The 25,416-nt window shown below is 35.7% G+C and overlaps 1 protein-coding gene across 4 annotated transcripts; it reads right to left on the bottom strand.

The window, feature by feature from the left end:
• Nucleotides 1-487: 487 nt before the first annotated feature.
• On the bottom strand, nucleotides 488-23,964 carry LOC131787819 (fibroblast growth factor receptor 2-like). Of its 4 annotated transcripts, none has more exons than XM_066169147.1 (24): nucleotides 23,900-23,964; nucleotides 22,604-22,709; nucleotides 21,970-22,353; nucleotides 19,189-19,458; nucleotides 14,621-14,854; nucleotides 14,379-14,482; nucleotides 14,021-14,070; nucleotides 13,720-13,907; nucleotides 12,093-12,326; nucleotides 11,728-11,831; nucleotides 9,096-9,154; nucleotides 8,778-8,974; nucleotides 8,158-8,274; nucleotides 7,744-7,762; nucleotides 5,852-5,894; nucleotides 5,333-5,612; nucleotides 4,514-4,624; nucleotides 3,712-3,902; nucleotides 3,403-3,525; nucleotides 3,120-3,190; nucleotides 2,880-2,920; nucleotides 2,560-2,656; nucleotides 2,117-2,216; nucleotides 488-1,580 (listed from the first exon to the last, which is right to left on the bottom strand). In XM_066169147.1, the coding sequence occupies exons 1-24, from the start codon at nucleotides 23,924-23,926 to the stop codon at nucleotides 1,515-1,517; spliced, it is 3,216 nt and encodes a 1,071-aa protein (XP_066025244.1). In that variant the 5' UTR covers nucleotides 23,927-23,964; the 3' UTR covers nucleotides 488-1,514. The 4 variants fall into 4 exon arrangements, 2 of the variants coding, with proteins under 2 accessions (XP_066025244.1, XP_066025245.1); XR_010718042.1 differs by having other exon boundaries at nucleotides 1,563-1,580; nucleotides 2,350-2,656; nucleotides 19,228-19,458; XR_010718041.1 differs by having other exon boundaries at nucleotides 1,563-1,580; nucleotides 2,350-2,656.
• Between the last annotated feature and the right edge of the window lie 1,452 nt (nucleotides 23,965-25,416).

Consider the following 25,416-nt stretch of genomic DNA (forward strand, 5'->3'; position numbering starts at 1 on the left):
ATAGCAAGTTACACTGGACAACAGAGACAATGAATCAGTTTACTCTGTAGCAACAAATGGTCTATTTTTGGGGCTCAACTTTTCGTATTAAGCGTACAAAAGTTCCTTTGTTGCCGGAAGCGATTTGTTATTCAGACGAAACTGGGCAGAAAAGTTCAGGGTTAAAATGTTTGAGGAAGTTGTGGGAGTCAAAACTTCCTCGTACAATTTTATCCCAGCTTATCAAGTTTAGTAAAAACAGACAATTTCTAAAAATCCTTGTGTTGAATGAACCTTCTTTTATCAACTATTTTACCGAGAAAAAAGATAAGTGGTGAAATACGGCGGGCGGGAGGGAAGAAATCTGTCACTTAATCCCGGTTTACCATAAATCTGCGGGAAATGTATTTCAGACAAACTGAGAGAAACTTCAAGAGACCTTCTTACACTTGTCTTAAATGTCTCCAAGTAACGAGTGGCGTGTTTACCGTCTAAATGAAGATAACCCTTTCAAAACAGCAATTTTTCTTCTAAAGGTTCCGCGACCGTATTAATCTAAACAAGCAATGAAATTAATACATGTAAGGCGTGGAAATGGTAGCTGACGAATTTATCTTCACAGGAGAGCTATACAGACACAAGGGAGAATCGAAGCCATAAGTGAACCTGTACGTGGGCCTCAGATGATGAGTTTCACCAAGTTCACATGTGTTTTGAAATTTTAATATCAGTACGACGGCTGCAACAATTATTATGCCTTGTAAGATACAAATAGGAATATTTATTGGGTGGATTTGTACGCAGATTTTAAAAGAAAATACATGTTTTGTCTTAAAAAATTCTAAAAATGTATAGCACTAAAGGAAAAATATGGGTTGCAGCTTCTATAATCCTTTACAAAAAATCTTTGGTCTCTTCAAGACTAAGAATTTAAAAAATACATATATACAAATTTACGAAACATTCACTTTGCCTCGCTTGCTTTTAAACAAATTTTTTGTGGACTTGCTTCATCAGCAAAGAATTGAAAGTTAACGTCAAATATATAAAGAAAATAAAGGATGATCCCACGAGGCTGCAACATCCATTACAATTCTGATTGGTTCTTAGTTGGTCGGTATTTTGACATACGCACCGTTGCCTATTTACAGACTGTAAGCCTGATCCTACAAGTGTTTTCTTCTTTTGCAAGCGACGAAAGGTCCATTGGATGTTCGTACGTTTAATAATACACTGGGTTTTGTCACATCGAGACAAATACCCATTTCAAGGCTTGATCGAACGCATTTTAACAATCAATGATTATTGCTAGTACACTTGACCAAAAGTTTGAAATACATACAGATACATAAAAATGTATAAAAGCTGTACTTTGCTTCGCTAAGCTGTTAAACAGCTTGTTTTGAAGAGTTACTTGTTCAGCAAATTATTAGAGGTTTTAAAGGTTAACCTCAAATATATAAGGAAAAAAGAAGACGATCTCATAAGATCTCATTTTTCATTACTCCACCCTTTCCTGTATGAAGCTTGCCGGCTCACACGGCTAGATCTTCGACATTCACGTAAAGTCGATGGTCATAACTTTTTAAGTTTATCAACCCCTGTAAAAACAGAAAAGAAAGAAAGGAGGAAAACATTAAGAAAAAGTGCCACTTTAATCATGTATATAAATTATACTTTGTTTAGCTTTAGATGGTGCCTTAATTTTTTAAACCTATTAACCCTAGAGAGAGCCCTCGAGTAATCACAACCACCAAATAGAATGAAGTTTAACATCATCATTAACCAATGAGAGCTCAGGGTAAAATCAGGCAACCTGTTTCAAGCGCGGGAAAACGCGACTGACCAAGTTGGGATTGTTTGTAGTTCTGCATTTGATTAGTTGAGATGGTGGCGCAAGTTTTCAGAACCAATCGCAGAGCAAGGAAAGCAAATCAAAGCAATCTAGGACTATTTTTGGTACTCAATTAAATACTACTCTAGAAGCGAAATAAATTGAAACCACGAACTACGCTTCGAAGCCTTTTTGGTGATACTGTTATAGAGTCAATTTGATGGCGATAGATTCAAACGTTCAAATTTTCAAAAGAAAGAAAAAGAGAGAGAGAGAGTTTCCTTGCAAACTCTTTAATTCTACCTTGTGCTGATTCTCCATCTCTCTGAGGTTGTTTCTCAACTTCTCAAAAGATGGTCTCAAGTTAGGTTCGTCTCTCCAACATTTTGCCATTATTTCATACCTGAAACACAAGGATATTATGAATACCTCGGTATGTCATAGGTGGCCTAGAAACGGTTCAACCTATTCTTGATGAACTAGCTTTTTTGGTTACAAAATTTCATCTCTTATAACAATGGAGAAAAGGTCTTTACCACAGTTATAAGCTCGCGATAATGTACTTCTCCTTTCATTTCCCTTCGTTAGGCTGGTTCAACAGGTAAAAGTGGTGAATCTTGAGGTGCACATGCAACCCGAACAAAAGCAGTACAAATACCATGTTCGATAAAAGCCATCGAAAAAAAAACCAAACAAACAAACAAGAAAAACCAAAAACCAACAACAGCAACACCATATTAACATACAACTTTTCATCCAAATGTTGTGGTTTAGACATTCTGTATCCCTCTTGAAGTAAGTTGGAAATTTTTCTTCCATCCACTCGTGGATACGGTGAACCACCTGAATTAGAGCAGGTAGTTTTTAATTTTTTAACATACTCTAACATGAAAATCTTTACTTATGTAAAAATATTTCCACATAACAATTCATTTTTTCATCATTGTTGATTAGTTCTTTCGGCCCACGTCGCCCCAGTCCAGCGACTGTAGCAATCTGAACTAGCTTAGCAGTTATGAAACAGATGGCCAAAACCTAACACCCCAGAATAGCCAGAATAACTTACCAATTGTGAAAATCTCATAGAGAAGAATTCCGTAGCTCCACCTGTAAAACAAACGGGATGAGTTTAAGAAAATAAGAAATACGAAAATGAGAATCAACACTCCTTCCTGAGATGACATCGAAAAAATTCAAAGACCAGAATACAGTAGTGACCCAATAACTTTTCCCTGTTCTGAAAACAATTCATACAAAACAAACTCGTTAAGCCTAAATGCGGTGTCTATGTCTTCCTTGTACTCACACATCACTCTTGGTAGAGTACTTTCCGTAAAGCAACGCCTCAATGGCAGTCCATTTTACAGGGAGACGCCCCTGAAAAAGAAGGAAAAATGCAAGGAGTTGGCGTAGTCCTTAAAAAGTGCCAATGCTCCAAATGGCGAGAACAGTGTCACGAAGGTTCTTGAAAACTAAACAGGATTTACTGAGCTTGTTTATTTTTTATGCACTCACTCCAGTGAGGCGTGTTCAGCCACATAAGCCAAGGCTTACAAGAACATTATGTCTTTTATCAAAATCATTCATACCCTGGTTTTTCTTTCGTAAATGTTGTCCTCTTGCACATCTCTGGCCATTCCAAAGTCCGTCACTTTGCAAGTTTTCCCTTCTCCAACCAGCACATTACGGGCTGAAAGATCTCGGTGGATAACCTTCAACAAAGCGAAGATGTTTCTTTTGGAAAACACCCTTTAACGAATTAAGAAACAGCTGACATGGGATGACATGGCATCTTAGGGAATGCGGAGTCCAGGAGTCAATAATTAAATAAGTGAGGTATAATGAGTGTGAGCCTTATTCTCTAACGACATTACTAAAAGAATAGTTACATCACTCACTGGTATCGATGACAAATAGGACATTCCATCGGCGATTTGCCATGCAAACTTCATCAGCTGCTGAGAAGTAAGATTTGTTTGTGGTTTGATATTCGGGTCTTTGTAGTAAGTATCATTTAATCCACGACTTTTTCTCAGGTAACCCAGCAGATCCCCAAAGGGAACATATTCGATCAACACCAACAGTGGCTCTAGAAAGACAAACAAGGTAACGCCAATAATGATTAAACGCCACACATGAAAGCAGAATGACCAATAAACATCGCCCTGCAATAATCGCCGCAGCCACTTGGGAGAGTGTGACGTTTATTCAACGAATGTAAGAAAATAAGATGTCAATTACCGTGCAATTCGTTAATATTTAAAATCCTTGTCATTTTATTTTAGAAGTAAGGTGGCCACAAATTTCTAAACTCGGAAAATGAATTATAAAGATGTAAGATGTCGATGCCACGTATTTCACTTTTGTTGATGGCAGGTCATCTCTGAGCGGCTCATTTGCGCAATATGCGCGCAAACCTCGCGCATAAAGGTATAGTCTGAACTCATTTATGATCCATTATCAAATTTTGCTAATCTTATATCTCAGCTATTGAGTATAAACACGCTGCTAGTTAGCAGACAGTATAAAACTGTGGCTATTTCTCTGCTGTCAGAGAAGCCCTATTCAGACCTGACAGGTGCTCGCTAGAATAGAATAAGGCAAAGCTTTATGCGTCGGTCAACGGATTGAGCAATGTGCAGAACTCTGGTTGTGAGAAAAGTAGGGTTTCAAGCTGATAATAAACATTTCGTTACTTACCAGATTTGGTAACGCATCCTAGGAGTTTGATGACGTATGGATGAGGTTTAAGTCGTTTCATCAATTCAAGTTCAGATAGCAAATTCTTCTTCTCTGATTCAGAAGCGTTTTCTGCAATATAATTTCCGATCGATAATCTTCAAATCACATTTCACATAAAATCACAAACATATTCAACTGTCATAGAGAGGTAAATAAGTAGGTAGGTAGATAGATAGATCGATGGATAAATGGTTAGATGGATAGATAGACAGCTATATAGATAAATAGATAAAAAGAGAGACAGCTAGATAAAAAGGGAAATAGCTACATAAAAAGAGACAGACACTCTAACAAACGGACAGACGGACAGATAGATATATAGACAGATAGATAGATAGATAAACAGGTAAATGAATAGAAAGATACATAGATGGGGAGATAGATGGCTAGATAGATATAGATAATATTTAGATGGATAGATAAATAGTTAGATAGATACATAGACAGATAGAGACATATATTGATTGATTGATTGATATTTAGAAAGCTACACAGATAGATAGATAGAAAGATAGATGGATAGATAGACAGATAGGTAAATACATAGATAGGTAAATAAATAGGAAGATAGATAGATACCATCCATTTCTACCATACATAATATTTCAGGTGCTTTTCTTCATCAACGTAGAGCGCTGAAGCTCGAAAATGTAACCGTCATTTGAGGGGGATATCTATATAAAACATCTTAAGCAACTAAAACAGAAAAATCTGGACAAACTTCTAGGTCTGACCAAAGACCATTAAATACAACATGATTTCATTATTGCTTAGTACCTGACAACATTTTAACAGCTACGAGCGTCTTCTTGGTTCTTCCTTGTAGGTTATAGGCTGCTGCCTCGGCAACCAGACTAAAAGCACCTATTCCAATAATCTGCTTTATCGTCACATGTTCTCTAGGAATCTCACAGGAGCGTGTGTATGGATTAAGAGAAGCGTACTCGCTAGTTTGTTTACTGCTGAGTGGACTGGCATCTGCTATCACTTGTGAACGAGCAATGCCATCTAATGCCATGTAATGGCTTTGAGAAGGTGTAGTCAATTCTACTGCAATCTTAGAAAGAAATTGTTTTCAATTTAATAAAATACATCGGTATTTACTTGAATGACTTATTTAAATGTATCAAGGAATAATCGACTTATATTCCTTATAGATCATAACTTTCTGGGTTTGGGTAAACTGTAAACCACAATGAAGAGAGTCTCAGTAAAGGCAGTCACTTAAAAAAAAAGCGCCTCAGACCACAGGAAGATATATCTATACAAGGTAAAAGATTTCATCGTTTGACCTACATTTGTACTTTCTCTTCTTTCGTTATTTGAATTTCCAAATGTCCTGAAACAACAACACATATATTGTAAAACAAAACTAATCCCCTCAGCCTGAAAATTCCAAAATAACAGAAAAATTTTCCAGAGAGCTAAGTCCAATTAGAATCGCAGCTGGAAAACGGATGCAGGCTTGCCTAGTCAGACCTTTTGAGTGGCCTTCCCTGAATTTCCAGAGAGGGTATCGCATCCTCTCCATTCAGGCAGTGCTATTGATAAGAACTGTTGTGAATCGCAGGATACTTTGCCACGCCCAAGTCCAATTTTCAGAACGAAAGAAATTAATAAGTAGTATAGAAAATAATATTCATTTTAGCATTGGAGTATTCACCTTCTTTATTTTTCAAATTCTGCGGTCTTCCATTTTACGATTCATTCTTTGACTGGCAATTTTGAATCTAGATTAATTATCTCATGTAAATATCAGTGGCTGAAGGCATCAACACTTCTGCACACGAGAAAAATCCTAGGGTTTTTCAAATAAATAAGACACGTGGAATTCACCTTTGATTTAACTCCCCCTCTCCCCCCCCCCCCCAAAAAAAAAAAGCTTGTGATCACAAAAAACTGAAAAAAAAACTTGGAGGCAGTAGATTGAAGGGCTTGTTTCCAATTGTAAGCATTCTGGGTCTTTCTGAGACTTTTTAGAAGCTATAAAGAAAACTCACGAAGTGACACCCGAGATGTCTCTACATCTCTTAGAGTTTTACCTCGATGAACAAGTTTGATTACAATAACTGATACTGTCTTATCTTACACGAAATTTCCAGAAAAAAAGATTAAGAATTTCCAAGAACAAATTGACTCAAATTTCAGTAAACAGTAACCTTCCTTTCAGAGGACTTTTGTGTGAAACTCAGGGAGCAGGTTTGCATGTCAGCGAATGGAAGATTTTGATCAGAAATAAAACGATGAGTTACAAAAATTGTTACAGAGAAAAATTCAAATATTTAATAATTATTTACCGAATTTTAACACAAAAAAACTCCATTTTAAGCCAGTTTATTCTGAATGCCGGGAACTAATGGCTAACGAGAGGGAAATTGCTCTCCATTTCATTCCCCGGCGGGTGCCTTTTCGAGGTAGCCACCTACTTCAAATCTCATTGAAAGCATTGTTCAAGTATTAAAGTTTCATTCCCACCAGTTACGAGCAGAGGAGAAAAGGATCATGTGCACAAAGTGGTCTCCTGTGACCGAGGAGAAAAAACAGACTTTTTCTGTAGACACCTTCTAAAAGTACTGCAAACGATAACGGTGTCACGAGCGGATTAACTGAAATTTGTTTGTGAAGGCTTTACAAATTTGTCGACCATATAGACTACGGTTACTGTCACTATGGACCTGTCTGTGTAAAATAATATGTTTGGAGCAATAGCAATTGCAATAATAATAACAATAATAATAATAATAATAATAATAATAATAATAATACTGATGATGGTAATTATAACCCTATATTCACCCGTAATAAAGTGAGGTCGCAAAGGGAAAATTGCTTTTCTAATAGGGGACACCTACATGTAGAAAACCATTACTTGGGCCTGAAGTAACATGCAGCGCTCTCTCAATATATTAAAAAAGTAAGTACACTTGTAATTACTTTTCTTGTTTCTTTCTCTCTTACGGATCATTTAGATGTTGATTACTGTGCATGTGACAACCATTACAACCATTGTAGCGATATCTCTCCTGCACAAGAGCGCCTTTTAGCTAGCGAGTTTCTTACATGATCTATCATTATTGGATCAATCAGAAAAATTCGCATGAAAAACAGTATGGGTGTTGAATTTTACACAGATTGGGCCGTGAGGAACAACGCAAGTGAACAGTAACATTTGGATACAAAAATCTCACCTTCTGCTTATCGCAACCTCTGTAGTGGAAAAACAAAACAAAGAAACATAGAAAGCAAACCAAAACAAATGATGGATGAACAATTGACATTAGACAAATTATCTCGCACAAGTAAAGTAAAGTATGTTTGATGTGCATCAAGTTGAGTCATAAAGTAAACAATGTAAAGCGCGATCTCCTAACTGTTACTAGCTATCAGCAAATAAGAAGACAGGACATTAATTATTAGTTAACACACTATTTTAAAAGTTATCTGTTAAAAAATAAAGATGCTTGAGAAAAGATCATCATGCAGTGGATAGTGGACTGAAGCCATTACCTAGTCTCAGAAAAAAGGAAAAAATATTACGCATATATTTCAAGGATGCCAAAACTAGTGTTTATTTGAGAGCATAACATGTATTCAACACTTACCTTCATAGCCTTTCGTGTTGCGCCTCTTTTTCCTGCAAGTCCACCAAACTAATATTCCAGCAACAACCAGTGCAGCAACTGATCCAAACACTGCACCAACAATAATACATACAGTACCTACAAAGCGTGATAAACTTGAGATAAATTTTTGGAAGTGAGAGCGTATCTTCTCAAGCCAAACAATTTGCTCGAACTTCAGTTACATTGAGTTTCGTTTTTCACAAAGGAACCCTTTTTTCACTGAGATTGTAATTAAAGGCTACGGTGGACAAGTAAGGGATACAAATTCTGTTTATGCAAGAGGTTACGCATACACTTTCCTGGTACACTGTCCAATTACGATCATGATGGGTATACTCTTTTACTATCGCTCAGATCGGGCTGGCTATAGTTTGAGAATTTATTTTTAGTTTTGATTATAACTGTTATTGCCATTTTGGTTGTTTTTAGCATTGTTATCGTATCATTACACACTGAGCTTTCAGATCTCTGTAAAAAAAAACCTGCTAAAATATCAATTCTGCGCTGACTAAAAAAATTAATGCTTCCACCGAGTACAGGGCAAGGCCACTTATTAATCAACTTGCAAAACGTTTATGTTAAGTGTTATGAAGACTAACCCCCATAGGACCCGTCAGGTGATGATGTGGCATCTTCACCTTCTGGTTCCATATTAGGCCTTTTCCCTTTTATAGAACCCACACTGTACTCTCCCAGCTTTCCATCTTTCAAGGCGTCATTAAGTGTTATGATAACATCTTGTTCCTTTGTAGTGGAGTTGAATTTCATTGCAAGGTCAACAATTATACTTCCACACCTTGGAACAGACAACAACCGTGGGTTAGACAGACATGGATTATGAAACAGACAACAAAAGAGTAAAAAAAAAAATAACGAGTAAAGAAAATTTGGAAACATGAGCAACTTAATTTACATACCTAACACTCATTGACTGCACTCTTTCGTAATCAAGTTTACCAGCAAATGCTCTTTTAAGCTGTAAGTAAACATTTCAACAATTTGTCTAAAAATGTTAGTGTACATGTATCACACACGTATTGTGCTTGTACATGTACATAAGTAAAAATGAGGATAACATAAATTACTATTTACTAAATATAATTTAATTGAATATGACCGTTCTTCTTCTTCTCGTCACATAATTCGTATTTTATTTGTCCCAAAAAAAGCACCCGGCCAATTATTGCCCTAAATAAAAAGCACGAGCAATTACTGAACAATAAGAAGATTGTGAAAAGGCCTTTTCAGCTTGAGGTTTGAAAAAGCGCGAAGAGACTGAATGCAATATAGAAACATAAGAAACACTGTCCAATTACGAGAATGGCGGGTATACTATTTTACTATCGCTCAGATCGGGCTGGCGATAGTTTGAGAATTTAACCCTCCATGGGAAAACGGACACTAACGTTTTTCCGTTTAGACTGCGAAACCGTTTAAATCCGTTTAAACGGTTCATGAAAGCGTTTAAATGGTTTGCTCATCCGTTTAAAAAAATTTGCATCCGTTCAACGCTTTAGCTAAAACGTTTAAGCGGTATGCTTATCCGTTTAAAAAAAATTGCATCCGTTTAACGCTTTAGCTAATACGTTTAAGCGGTTTGCTTATCCGTTTAAAAAAAATTTGCATCCGTTTGACGCTTTTGGTAAAGCGTTTAAGCGGTTTGCTCATCCGTTTAAAAAAATTTGCATCCGTTTAAAAAAAAAAGCATCCGTTTAATGCTGTAACAAAAACGTTTAAGCGGTTTCTTAATCCGTTGGAAAAAAAATTGTTTCCGTTTGACGTTCTTAGGGAAAACTTTCAACTGTTTGTTTATCATTCTGTTACGGGCTGTTCGAAGTGTCAATCTTACGTTCGCTCGATACTCGCCGGTTCTTGAAATGCAGAATGACCGTATCTTATTTTGGCTTTATCTTTTTCGTGATCATAGAAAGCGAGTAATCGTCGCATCCTTGGACAAACGAGTTAAGTTAAAATATCCGTTTGCACCAGCGTAGAGCGTCGACAGCCAACGAAGCCATTCATTTGACCATGATCCTGCTATCGATCTTGTTTAAACAGTGCGCCTCAGATCTTGTTTATAGATTGGTGAAGTCGAGATCACCCTGTCTTGGTTCCCGTGTCATGGTTTCGCTAAATCAGCTACTCTCTATCTGTTTAGATCATCTTAATTCATCTTTCCTGGTTTTTATAGAAAGTTATTTCAACGGCCCCGCTTGGTGCATGACACCGATTCGACCTTTTATTTGCCGTGGAACTACATTGCGTTATTTGACCCTAAAGCGTCTCGGCTTCAGATAAGGTCGCGGCATTGCGTCTGCAGATTTCGTGAAACTTCAAAACAAAAAAACATGAAGTTTATTTTCAATAATAATAAGAATAAACAAAGGAGGAGATTGTGAGTTTCTCGCAATAGCCGTTTAGGGTACTTGACAGCGAAACTATTCTCAGTAAATTGCGCTTATTTCTTGAATGTCACACGAAAACGGCAATAGTTTACCCAGAAATAAAATGCGCTATTGTATCCTAGTTATTGTTTTTCAAATTATTATGCTCAATGTTTTCGCTTCAAGATTATTATCCGTTGTCGCTCGGAAAGTTTTTCCACAAAAGATCTTACCGGCTCAACCACAACCGTTTGCATTAATTTTTAGCTCTCTGTTTGTCGATTTTGGTCAACCGTACGTTTTTCGGTTTAAGCTATCCGTTTTAGGACTTTGGTCAACCGTTTAATGTTTCGAGCCAACCGTTTTTAATTTTGATCAACCGTTTAACAGTGTTAGCTATCCGTTTTTGGACTTTGGTAAACTGTTTAACGTTTCGTGCTATCCGTTTTAATTTTTGATCAACCGTTTTAGGGCCTAAGCTATCCGTTTTAGGACTTTGGTCAACCGTTTAAATTTTTGCCATCCGTTTAAGCGGTCATGGAAACCGTTTAAACGCTTGAGCTAGCCGTTTAGTATCCGTTTAAAACCGTTTTTCTAGACCGTTTAACGGAAAAGCGTTAGTGTCCGTTTTCCCATGGAGGGTCACTTATTTTTAGTTTTGATTATCACTGTTATTTGACAAAGAATAATAAAATAATTATATTCTTCATACATTCTCCACAGGCTAAATTTCCTTTCAATCAATATACGGTCAGCACATCAGTCTCTGACCCTGAACCAACTAACAACAAGTAAGCAAGTGAAAATGAAAGTGATCTTCGCAGTAATGAACAGTGCTGCGCTCTACCAACTGAGCTAAAAAGCCAACTAGGAGCTGGTCATTACGTTGGTTCCAAATAAACCCATAAAGTGATGAATAATCCGCACCAGTATTGCAGAGGTCATGGGTTCAAATCCTGTAGAGGCCTGAATTTATTTTTAGCCTTATTTTCGCTACTGCTCATTACAAGTAGTGTTCATTACTGCGAATATTGCCTTCATGTTCATGTCTTTATCTGCAGTTCACATGTATGACTTTCATATATTCACAGTTATTTAATTAATAAATAGATATTAAATAATAAACTGAGTATAGGCAATATTTTTTATTATTAAATATAAATACCTCTTCTTCCAATTTCCTCAGTAATGAGGATTTGTTGTATTTTTCGTCTGCGCAGTTTTCACTTGTGATGACAATGGTTATGTTAATTACCTTTCCTGCAATGTCTGTGAAGTGGGATAATGGCTCTAAAATCTATCTTTCTATACACAAGTACAATCCCATTATATCATGGGAACCAAGCATGCCATTAATTCACAAAATGCTGAAAAATCTTGCACAATGCTAATAGACTTTCTCAAAATGTTTATTGATACAGGTATTCCTTTACATAAGTCCCTTTTTGAACTTTTAGAACCCAATCAAAATGTCATGTTGGTACAAGTATGAAGCTACAGCTGTATAAGCAGAACTACTGTAAAACTTACAAACAATGGCAGTTTTTGTATCAGATCCATGTACATTGGCCACTCTGCAGGTATAGCTGGCATCGTTGAGCACTTGTGAAATATCGAGAGTTTTCTTGTTACAAACTTGTTCTAGGTCACATGGAATCCAAGTGTAAGTAGGTGGAGGGTTTCCTTCTGCTTCACAGTTAAGAGTTACACTTTGTTGTACACCAATCGTATACTCAGTTTTAAATTTAACAATCATGGCTGGATCTGTACATCAAATTGGAAAATTACAAATCAGATCAAAAAACAGCATCTACACAAAGATACATCAGAGTGACATGTCTTCAATAGCTGAGGGTCCAAGCTGCAGCCATTTCAGTCCCCATGGCGAGTGAAAAACACATTTTGCCAGTAAAATTTCAAAAAAAGTTGCCAATTGACAACAAATAGATTAAAAAAAAGGAAAGGAAAAAATTTATAGATCCTTGGTTGAATTATCAATGATTTATCCTGTAGTTAATGTTTCTAACAAATCCATTTAATATGTAACCATATGAAAATGAAATACATAGTGCTTCCTTAAAATAGATGCAACTTGGAAAATAGCTCTATACAATAGCTGACTACTTATAGTTTCCAAGCACTGAAAACGTAAATATGTTTTCATCAGCATTTTTATCCCAGAAACTTTTGATAGTATTTCTAATTTTCAGGATGCTTTGCAAACAAAAGCAAGCGAATATAAATCATGTATTCTATTAAGCTACGCCACATGACATTAAAAAAATGTGAAAAGTAAAATTGTTGGCAAAGGGCCAGTTCCAAAAAAAGGTCAAAGTATTCTCCAGTACAAATTAACCTAACCTTCTAACATTTCATTTTCATGTAAACTTATAGGTATTGTGACTAACATAGTGTACACAATGAGATGTTTGCGCTTATTCTCATGGAAGGTTGCTTTTGCTTTTTTTCTCTTTCTCTGTGTGACCATTTGTGTTTTCAAGTTTGGATGGGAAAAGCAGAAAGCAGTAAAAAATTGTAGTACATGTACAAGTACAGCTGTAAATTGAGATGAAAATTCCCAACTTAAGTGGAGTGACTACTATGCACTCAAAGGAGTACCTGCCATTGAACCCTTTAAATTGGTAGGATTCACCATCTTCATCCACAGGAATGTCAATGCTTACAACATACTATGAAAAACACATACTTTCCTATAGAATCTGTGTCTGTAATGGACAACTCTCAAAAACCCTGGGAGGATAGGAAGGGGAAAGGGCACATACTCAAGGGGAGGTGCTCATTCAAGGTATATCAATAATACATGTAAGTCTCCAGCCTTAAAGAATATCAGACTTGCATAATGTTTCAGACCGCAAAGTTATGGCTCTCTACAACTATGAAAACAAACCAGTTGGTTATTATCAACTACTACAACTCAAGTTCAAACTGCTATTGCCTCATATTTTTGTTCCTTTTATGTTGTGAACATATACCAGTGCATCAAACCATTTAAGTTACTTTGGTCTCATTTATTCTAAATGGATACATGTATATGTCAAAATATGCTGAAAATGTGCTCGTAATCGTCAGGCAGGATTATGGATTTAGCAACACGTATCAGCTTATGAACATCTCAGTGAAGTATCACCAAACTTACAGTTAGAGAGATTTGCAGGTGTTGGTGTTGGCTGTGTAACATTACAAGATCCTGCCCCATTTATACATGTAGGACAAACAGGCAACTTTCCAAGATACCCATCTTTGGCAGCATCATTAAGACTTGTAATAACATGTGTTTGGTTTGTGATGGAGTTGAATTTCAGTGCTAGCTTCACAATACTGCACCTTTGGAAAGAAAACAACTGAAGGTTGGATTAAAGTGGAACATATTACAGAGAGGAAAAATAAAATTTATAAAGGAGAGCAACTAAACTAATAAATACTGATGGTTAACAAACCTGTTATCTCTCACTTCCACTCTTTCGTAATGAGTGAAAACCTCCCGGAACTGAAATGCAATGGACAAGTGCAGTACATTGTATTAAATGCACAAAATCAGAGAGGTTCATTTCTTCCATGAACCTGATACTGTTTACTCATTAATATGTTGAATGTGCCAATTTCGCTTTACTGTCTGTCAGAAAATATTATTGACAGCTTCTGTAAAAACAGAACTAATAAACAGACAATGTTAAACAAGACAACAACTGTCCTCATGCATGCCAAGTGTAGTAGCACAGTTATATTACATACCCAGAGGAATGTAATTTTGAGCTTAACTAATGTAGAAGTAAAAAGACATATGAAAGTTGGTACCACTTTATCAAATCCATTTAACAGTGAGGATTCATTGTATTTTCCATCAGCACAGCTTCCATCAGTGATGTTTAATGCTATAACAATCCACTCTCCTTCAGTGACTGTGAAGAAGAAAATTCATCATGAGATCACATTTGCCTTTAAAATGGCTTAAAGAAAGAGCAAAAAATCTCCTACTGTTAAGCATTAAACAAGTTAAACTTAAACAGTTTTACTTCTTCTTTACTATACAAACTTACAAACTTTAGCAGTTTTTGTATCAGATCCAAGTCCATTAGCCACATTACAGGTGTAGCTGACATCTTCACAGACTTGTGAAATATCAAGAGCATTCTTGTCACAAACTTGCTCTGAGTCACATGGAGTCCAAGTGTAAGTAGGAGGAGGATTCCCTTCTGCTCCACAGTTAAGAGTTACACTTTGTTGTACAACCACAAAATACTCAGTTTGAAAATTAACAATCTTGGCTGGATCTGTACTTAAAATTGGAAATAAAAATAAGATTTAATCAAAGGGCTCTTAGAGCCAACTTATTCATTTATTGGCCAATTTAAATTATATCCTTTTGTTTAATGTAATATTAGTAGAGTTAAAGACTGTTGCAAATAACAGAGGTTAAGTTTGAAAAGAAATTTCTAATAACTGTGAAAATGCTTAAGGGGACATGGATTTTATTTTGGAATAGCACAGTTATCACCAAGGTTGGAGTATATATGTTTAGCTATATTTTAAGTATGAAATTCAATTATGTGAGATTACTGCTAATATGTATATAGACCTTGTGAAGGGATATACAAGTAGACAAGCCAGACAGTCCTCTTTTGTGGGTTGTAAAAATTCAACTTTTATACATCCATGACATTGTGTGTGAAGTGAGAGTGCTCATGACAATCTTCCCTGAGAGTTTGCTTCAAATGACAGTTTAAGCAGAGTGTACATACAATGAAACATTACAATTAATTGAAACTTCTAAACCAGAAAACAAATGAGATACTTTCTCTTGTAAAAATTCTCAAAGTTGTTGAGGATAATAATAATGTTGTTCATTTAACATTGTTTGATTAAGTTTTCTGGGAATTCCTGGGAATTCCTGGGAATTCTTAGGAATTCTCAAAAATTCCCAACTATGCAAATTAACTCTGATTTAAAAAGCTTGGAATTACTGGGAATTTCTGGGAAAGGAAGACTCCAGTTTTGTGAGGACTTGGAATCCCTAGGAATTCCTAGGAATTCTCAGCTTTACAAACTACCTATAATTTAAGAAGTGTGGAACTCTTGGGAATTTCTGGGAATTGAATTTGAGGCAATTTTAATAACCTGAGGTCCACAAAAATTCTAAGAAATTCTCAATACCTTGAATGTGAAGGTTTTAAGAAAAGGAGTAATTTCAGAGGCTTAAAACTTTGGCTCAATAAAAGGTATGCTATACAAAACTTACCAAGAGATATACATACATGTATATGTTTATAACTTAAAGATCATGAAATTTATTATTCAAATTAAGTTATAGTAAATCTTTACATTAATATGGATTTTCTCATGAACCAGCTGTCAGTTATGTTAAATGGAAATTGCCAATTAATCCAATGTACTCTTATCACAGATTTGCTTTCTAACCTCAAAGGACTCTTGGATTCCATGATCAAAAAATATTTTTATTGTGATGCAAATTAATGTCTCATGTTCACTGATGTGCCAAAATCATCAAACATTCATTGGCTGTTCCTTGGTACACAACTTCCACAATAATTAACAATAATCACATTGTTATCTACACTTAAAGAACTTTGTTAGTTATGAACATAAGTTACTTCCCTAACCTACATTACTGGTTGCCTTTGTTAGAAAACCTTGGAACAGTCAAGCTCAGTTGCCTCAAACACTGTCAGAGACTTTTTGTTGACAACATTTTTAGTAGAAATTTATGCCTTAGACAAGCAAATTCAACGCCTAATTAATCTTTCTTTTTTCATGATTGTTGTTGCTGTTTTTTTTTCAGTTTTTTGCTCTGTTTTCATGACTATTGCTGTAATTTGTTTTGCTGTTTTTATTCTTACAAAACATTTTTGTAAGAGTTCCAATACTTGTGGATCATCCACACACTTTTGAAACTCTGATCTGAAAATATTTGTCAACAAGACTTGTTAGTAGTGAGAGGTACCAACCAAGTTTCCTTTCATAACTTAATTTCTTAAATGTCCCAATCGCTGGATCTTCCAAAAAATATTACATATTTTTATTTTTGGTGCAAAATACAAGTCCTTCTTTATATAAAAATGAAAATTGCAAGTCACACTTCAATAATAACAGCTTTAAAGCTTACTTGTTGTTCTTCTCTGTCTGTCAGCTATCAACAAAATTGTTTTATACTTCGGACAGTGCATAACTATTTGTGGACCAGAGTTCCAACGCACCTCTGTAATCGCATATAGTTACTTCTGTCTCTTGTACAAATGTTTCACCTTTGTAAGACGCACTCTACTCTGTTGTCACTACTGCTTTAAGTTCAGTGGAAACCACTGACTGAGGAATCGAGATGGCGGTGTTGGAACATGTTGCTGAACGCTTGCTACGGTCAAGCTTTGTAGATTTAGGTACTGGTACACTGGGATCATCTATGTATCTCTCATACTTCCTAATGTGGTATCCTTCTTTTATAAATATGAGGGTAAAAGACGATTTGTAGTCGCATTCAAAACTGTGATTAGCTTGTATTTCACCTTTGCCATGAACACAACTCAAGTGAGTTTCGAGTCTTTGTTTCCTCGACAACTTTCGGCCACAAATCGTGCATTTGTGATACGATCGATTCTTGTCGATTATTTCTACATAGAGTGAGCTCACATCATTATTTATATCACCAAGGTATCCATCGTCTAGATCCTGTGATCATGCCCGTGATCGGAAACAAAGAAGACTCCATTTGGCGCTCATCTTTGAATGTACTTTTCATCGGTTGATCGTTTTTCTCAACTGTTTTGCTTAATATAACATTTCTAAAGATAGCTTTTATTGTGGTTCAATGGGAAAACGAGAACAGCGTGAGTGTTGTAAAAGAAATGAAAGTCGTTGGCGCCGTGGAGTTAAAAGAAGGGACAACAGTTGACATATTGACTGGTACAAACAAGGGTCGAGTGGCCATCTGTAAAGCTACGATTTTGAAAGTTTGTGGTGAGTAAAAATTGCGATATTCGTTACGTGATCAAAATCTTATAAAAGAATAGATGTAGCGGGTTGAATTAAGCTTACATAACGCTCGGCGCAACTGAAACTAGGATAATTCTGAGAATCGAATCGGTCACTTGCATGCCGCAGTTTCTTAAGCTTATGCTTTACAATGAAATAAACCTATCAGTAAGGTTTCAAGATTCCTTTAGTCACGTTTGGGAACATTCAAGATTCATAATAGGAACTGTTATTAAACAAACCTTATTACATAAAGAAGCCCTCCTTGGTAAAAACAAAATAATGTATTCAGCCCTTTTTTAGTAAAATCTATGAGAGAGATGTACTAACTCCAATATAAAAGTCACTCAATATAACAGAGATTTCTCAATTTGAGAATCCAATGAATGCCCTTTTCCTCATAGCCATCTTAAAGGCCTGGTCTGAGCTTTAAATATATATATTTAAATATATATACTTTTTTCAAATTCAGATGTCATGGAACCCAGATACAAAATGGTCAAGCTTCTTGTAGACAACCTCATTCAAGGCCAACTCATTGTGAGCCAGGAAAAAATACAAACAGCAGCTAAGTTTGCAGTTTAGGATAACTTCATTCTAATTTATTGTTACAGTTACAACAAGATTTTAATCAAAAAATCAATTTTATTTGTCTGTAATTAACCCCTTCACTCCTAAGAGTGCTTGGTTTTCAAATATAATTTAAGATATTGTATTTTATGGAAAAGAATCAACAGATTTTATTCACAATTTGTGTCAAACCAAATTTAATGATTGATTAGGACTATTTTATATGAATAGCTGTAATTGAGGATTAATCCTTATGAAGTTTTCAAGAAAAGAAAAATCAAATTCCATCCTAATATTACCACACATTGATGTTAATAATGAATACATGTAAGCCTTAATTAAGCTTCTAAATAAATTTCATTGAATACTTGAATTTTAGCTGGGTTTTTTAATTTAAAGTATTTATTTTATATCATTAGCCTCAAATTTTTGCTTAAAATTCCCAGTAATTCTTAAATATTCCTAAAAATTCCCAAAAATTCCCTGAAATTCCTAGGAATTTTTTAGATTTACAGCTTTTCAGGGAAAGTCATTGGTTCTCTGAGTTGGAATTCCTAGGAATTCCAAGTCCTGTTGGCTATAAACTTGGAATTTCTGGGAATTTCTAGGAATTTCTAGGAAGTTCTAGGTTTTTAGAACCAGAGTTGTTATGGTTGGGAATTGGGTAGAAGAGGGTAGTCCGAATTTACCGTGAAAATTCACACCTTATTCCTAGGAATTCCTAGGAAAATCCTAGGAATTCCTAGGAATTCCAAACGCCATTTCGCAAGGGTTAGTAGCTTTAATTGCAATTTTGAAAAAGTGAAACTCAAATTTGTAGATGTAGAAAAAATGTGCTATTTTGTTTTGGAGTTCTCACTTACAAAAGACATACAAGTTGCTAGTTTCTATTGTGGTTGCTGCTTCTTCTCAGATTGTCAGCGTGATCAATACCATACTTTTTTAGCTTCTTAATTGTTCTATGCACTTGAAAACATGGTTTCCATTTCTCATTTGAACATCACCTGAGCTTTCAGTGATAAAAAAATACTGACCATCCATGCATACTCACAAATAACATTTACATAAACTGTTTGGTACTCTGGTTTACCAAAGCCATTGTATGCTGTACAGGTAAATTCTACTGCATCAATCCTGTTGATGTTTGTTATAGTCAGCAACTTTCCTTCTTGCTCCACAACAGTATTTTCTTGATTTCCAGGCTTTTGTTTGGTCCAAGTGATGTTTGGTTCTGGTCGACCCAAAGCTTCACAGCTTAACTGCAAGTTGTTCCCTTCAAGAACAGTTGGCTCACCACTAATTCCAGTGATATTTGTTGGAACTAAGAGCAATCAAGCAATTACAAGTAAACTTCAAGGATATTTGAATGGCATGTACATGTATAAGCAATGTGCCAAAGTGATAATTAATACCGTTAACTATTTATAAATGTTCTTCACAAACCTTGCACATGCAAATGAAATTAACGCAACAAGATTGTGCAAATTATACAGTCAAGAACAATCTGTGGATTATAATCCATGATAAGTGCTTAATTTGCACAAATGTCTGCTTTAAGAAATTCAACAGACCTTTAAAGGCAACTAAATTTTTCTGAATTCTTTTCTTAGCTTAAATTAAGCGTTATTATTTTAACTGAAGTTTGCAACAAATAATTCGGTAGAAATTAATATTGAGACCCACTGGTGCTATTTACAAAAACATTATTTTAAAAAATAATTTCTTAAGGAACTTAAGTCCACCAAAGTGTGAATAGCCAATTATAACATGTCACCATAAATGACTCCTGCAATGTTTTGGCAACAAAAGATCAAGGTTTTTTATTTAAATCCTGGAAAGATGCAATGGAAAATAGTCTGTGAGTTAAAGAGGAGGCTTGGTGTGAGTGCAAGAAATTAAAGCAATCCCAAGAGGAATGGCAAAAAAATTGCTGAAATTGAGAAGGGCTTGTGGTTTAAGCAATTTTCCCTGATTGCTTGCAACCATCAGCTACATGTATCAAGAGGTGCTGCTCCAGCCAGTTCAAGCTGCTATAAATTTGAAATCAAAATTGGCTCCATGGTGGACTTGAACCATGGTCTGTCATGTCAAACTGCTAGATAATTTCCTTTAAATTATGGTTTTGCAGGAACTGTCTAGCAGAGTCCCTTGGGACCTATTAGCATACTGAACTATACCCTGACATGTAGTCACCCAAAAGTTTAATATTGTATTGGTGCAAAACTTAGGAGCAAAAAGACCATACCCACACTGTACAATAAGTGCCAAAAATAGGTGGATGACAAACCTCCAATAAACATTGTTTCATGGGCTGCTAAGTATTCATATTTTCATGCTATTGTTTACTTAAAGTCCTCTTCAGATTTCACTCAGAAATGTAAGACCACTATAGAAATCAGAACGCCCTTTAATGACGTGTGACAATTTTCTTTTTGTTCCCTCTCCAAAAAAGAACAATAGCTTCAATTCCAAAAATTTTGCTTTTAATTTCTTAACCACAAAGCAAGGAACACCAAATTTGAAAGATGCTACACCTCTTTGATAAAACATAAGTTAAGTAAACAGCCTCATGTGAATGGAAAATGGCAAGAATTGAATTTAGTCATCTGCCTTTCAGCTCCTGGAGCAGTTCATTTACATTTACAGCATTGAAACACAACACACAAAAACAAATAACTTAAAATTTTGATGAGGAAACTTGACAGAAAAATCGGAAAGCAACACAGGAAATATCCAAAATTCTCTACACAGATTTGAAAATATATCTCCTGTTTGCAATTGTGTGAAATTTTATTGAAGCGGTAGGATTTTAAAATTGATTCGTTTGCTTAAGGAGACATCCTCTTTAGTCAGTAAACTAGCTTTCCAAAGATAAGTGCATTCTGTGCTTGCTAAGAGGGTAAATTAAGATCTTTCGGATTAAGCCTTTAAATATATTGAGTGTAAAAAGACTTTCGTCTGCAATTAAACATACAAGTTTCCCAGCATATAGTAATCAACACCTCTTTGGATTTGAATTCACCTTGAACCCTTTCATAATTAATTGCTTGATTTCTCTCAAAGTTGACCATTTTTTCACATTGTTATCCATGTGAGGTTTACTAAATAAAATCGCTCTTAAATGTAGCTAAAAGTAGTACCAACAGACAGCACTATGTGAGGGGTTGGAAAATCTGATGAAATAGGCAAGTTTACAATTACTTTGTGGTCACACCATCACTACAAGCAGTCTGGGTTGCAACCATTACTTAGTATATCAGTATCCTTTACATTGTTGAAATCAGTCTAATTGTTTCTTCCCATGCACAGACGAAAAAGTGGTAATTGCAAACCAAGATCACATGTCTGATTTTGTGATCACACTCCTATCACAATAACATATGATTACTGAGATAAACAATGTGAGGGTAGTCTGGGTTATCTTTAACCTTCAATTCAGTAATTAATTTCGTTTTATACTGATCCCAAGGTGCACCCCTTTTTTGGGCTTTTTGTTATCTGCATTTAGGGTGTTTGATTCCATTGGTACCTCAAATGATATGTAAAACACATATATGTGATTGCACTATACTAAAAAGTTAGGTATACCATCAACAACAAACTTTCTTTCACGTCCAACAACATTAATTTGGTTGATCACTTAAAACACCATCAGTCCAATAAACTAAACAAATTTGTTCAAAGGGATGTAGACGTTTTCTTTCCATTAAGAATTGAAATCTTCCAAGTTCTACCTGCATTTAAACGTTGGGTCAGAGGAAAGAGTTGAATAACAGTTAATAGCACAGTTAGGGTACGCCTTTTTTATAGTCAGCAACACTTTTAAACTTACCAATGACTTCCAATTGAATTGCTCGTTTCCAACTATTAGGGATGGAGTCAATTAACTCACACCTAAATTCTCCATAAGCCTTATCATCAGCAACAGTGACAGGGGAGATAAACAGAGAAGCTTTTCCTGTAGTTGAGCTTACGTTGAACCGTTCCTGAAATTGAGCTGCAACAGGATCAGCTGAACCATCTGCATTGATGGTGAATATGCTATCAGCGTTGAAATTTATGACACCAAAACGTAAACTTGAAGTCAGACTGTAGCTCCAGTTCAGTGTGACAGAAGATCCTTCATAAACCTGTACAATACCAGGGGACAGCTTTTCAGCTGGATTTGATGTTGTCCTAGCCGGAGCAGGTTCATGCCATGTAACACTTTGGGCATCTGAAGGAGAATATTTTAGATCGCAGTTATATCACAATTCATGCTTACGATTTCATCAAACGAGGAACAGCTTTCCTATGATTTTTAATTAAAACACCCTATACAGTTTGAAAGGCACCTCAATCTGCTGCAGTCAATATAAAAATCACCTAAATAAAGTACATTATAAGATGAATCGATCGACTTCTGATACTCAAGAAGAAAGTAAACACTGAAAATATTAGAACAAAATCCCAGATAAATACATTACTTGTTAGTTGGGGTAAAATCCACATAAAGATACATTTCAAATGATAAATCATTTTAGAGAAGTCCTTGTTTCCCAAAGATGAGTACTTCGTTGCACACGACTGAGCCTGAAATTAACAATGAAAGACGGAACAATTTCACTTTGATATAAAGTTGAACTAACGTGAGAACTGATTGGCTAGTGAATGATGATGGAGTTTTAGACGGAAGTTCTGATTGGTATAGGGGTATTCGGGCAAAGTCTGAACGTAAGAACTGACAATCCAGAATTACCCCCGGGTAGACCGGAAAGCAATATATATCACAGGCGGCCCAAGCTCCAGCTGTGAGATGATCATCTTGCGCAATAACAGTCATGGCGGAATTATAAGAGTTTGTATCGGCATATTTACGACCGCTCTAAGGAATAAAAAATACGTCAAATTCTCAAAAAAAAATACCTCACCCTACTTCCACAGTATGTCGCTTGTTATCTGACCGCTTAAATGATCATCTCACAGCTGGAGCTTCGGCCGCCTGTGCTCGAAGATGCCGGCACGCGACAAAACAAGGTCAACTTCATTTTCTGGGTCTGAAAACTTGCAACTCCGCAAGTGACATGAAATGTCTTTTTAACGATCACGCAAGGGAACGACTTGGTCTTCTCGATAACTAAACCCACAAGTTCCACCAGCGAACGATTCAACTAAATAGCAAATCTCCATGTTAGCGTGTAAGATGAGACGCTTATAAAACAGATCAGTTAGCTAAATCACAGGCGGCCCAAGCTCCAGCTATGAGATGATCATCTTGCGCAATAACAGTCATGGCGGAATTATAAGAGTTTGTATGGGAATATTTACGACCGCTCTAAGGTATAAAATAATACGTCAAATTCTCAAAAAAATACCTCACCTTACTCTCACAGCGTATCACTTGTTATCTGACCGCTTACTTTGATGAATAGAACGCATTTTAGCGAGTTGTCCATTTCGAGGTTTTCAACGTTCATAAGAAAACCCCTTTTCTTATGTACGTTGAAAACCTCGAAATAAACAACTCGCTTAAATAGGCTCTTTTCATCAAAGAAAGCGGTCAGATAACAAGCGACAAACTGTGGAAGTAGGGTGAGGTATTTTTTTTGAGAATTTGACGTATTTTTTATTCCTTAGAGCGGTCGTAAATATGCCCATACAAACTCTTATAATTCCGCCATGACTGTTATTGCGCAAGATGATCATCTCACAGCTGGAGCTTGGGCCGCCTATGGCTAAATCAGTACGTAGCTTGTCAATCAAATTGACTATTGTAACCATACTTTGACTTCAGCCGGCAAAGGAATCATTGATGGATCTGGACATTTTTGTTTTCTGAATGCAGTAATTCCTGAAAGCTTTTTCTAGATGTCATGCAAAGAGGAAAAAAAACCCATCTCTTGGTATTTCGGAGGTTGACTCATTGAATTTCTGTGTCACACTTGTCACGCAACTGATATAATAAGTTAGAGAAGATATAAAAACTGGAACTCAAATCTGGCTAGAATGTGGTAGAGCATAATTAACGTGGTCATCGAAACAGCTAATAAAATCATAAATAAACAAGATAAGAGTGTTATGTTAGACTTTTTTACAAGTTGTAGTGATTTATGCCAGTTAACAGTGGCGACAAGTAGGCGCGCCATGTACATTCATAGTCGCTATCAAGTAAATTTTGCCGGACTTTGAGTTCGTCTCAAGATAGAACAACGCAAATACACAAGGAAATTTTTACAGTAACTTTATAACCATCCTTTGGTCTTTTAAAAGCTTGAAGCTCAGTAGATTGTGTCATATCGGTCATTGTTAAAACTGCCTTTGTTTTGATGCTACTTTTCGACATAGGAAAAGTATGTCGGACAAATATATTCACCAATAAATAAATATTTCTTTGCCAGCTTCAATAACGACAGGGGATTAATTTTAGATGATAAACAAAGGATTATGTTCACAGAAATACCATAGGTCGAGTACATTCGATACATGAGGTCACACAACTCGGGTAATATTCACGGTGAAAATTTGCATATTTGAGCAGTCGAACGAAAAAAATTATTTCTCGAAAACTAAAATATATTTTTACGAAAAAGCTACACCACAATTATTAGAACATATTGGGCCACAAAATATAAAAGTAGGAGGGAAAACAAATTTGGGTGACTTGCCGCTGTTTGTTTGATGCATGCTGACATTAGCTCTTAAGAAGTAACGATAATCGTTATTTCGGTTTCGAGATCATGTTGGAGTCGAAAGGCCCAGACTCCTCCCAACATTTAAAGCTTGGCTGATTGTTTGTGGCAATACAACTCTACTGAAACTTAAGACTGTATTGTTTATATTTTTTTCCAAATTCTGCGCTTCCAAATCGGGGATGCGGCTTATCTACGGATGCGGCTTATATATGGACATTTACGGTATATTATTTTCCAATCTACACTTACACCACTTGAAGGAGGTATTCCTTTGGGTAGATCCTCACCATCTGTAGTATAAACGGTAAACTTATGGAATTGTAAAAGTGAAAAAAAGGCATTTTATTTAAACATCAAGGAACAAATGTGTCGTGAAAAATATTTTGTCTAAATTGACCATATAAATCATGTTTCTGTCATGTGGTTACAGAATATACTATTTGAATAGTATATTATTTATTATACATATGTCATTTTATGAACTTTTAAATCTTAATCTAGTTTCACAGTTATGGTTTTAGTTATCTAGCATTCTGTTGTAAAACTAGCACTCACCTTCTTGATTTAAATGTTGACCATCTGTGAGAATAAATTGATATGTTTCCACT

This window comes from Pocillopora verrucosa, chromosome 6, assembly GCF_036669915.1.
Source record: "Pocillopora verrucosa isolate sample1 chromosome 6, ASM3666991v2, whole genome shotgun sequence".
NCBI classification, from domain to species: Eukaryota; Metazoa; Cnidaria; class Anthozoa; order Scleractinia; family Pocilloporidae; genus Pocillopora; species Pocillopora verrucosa.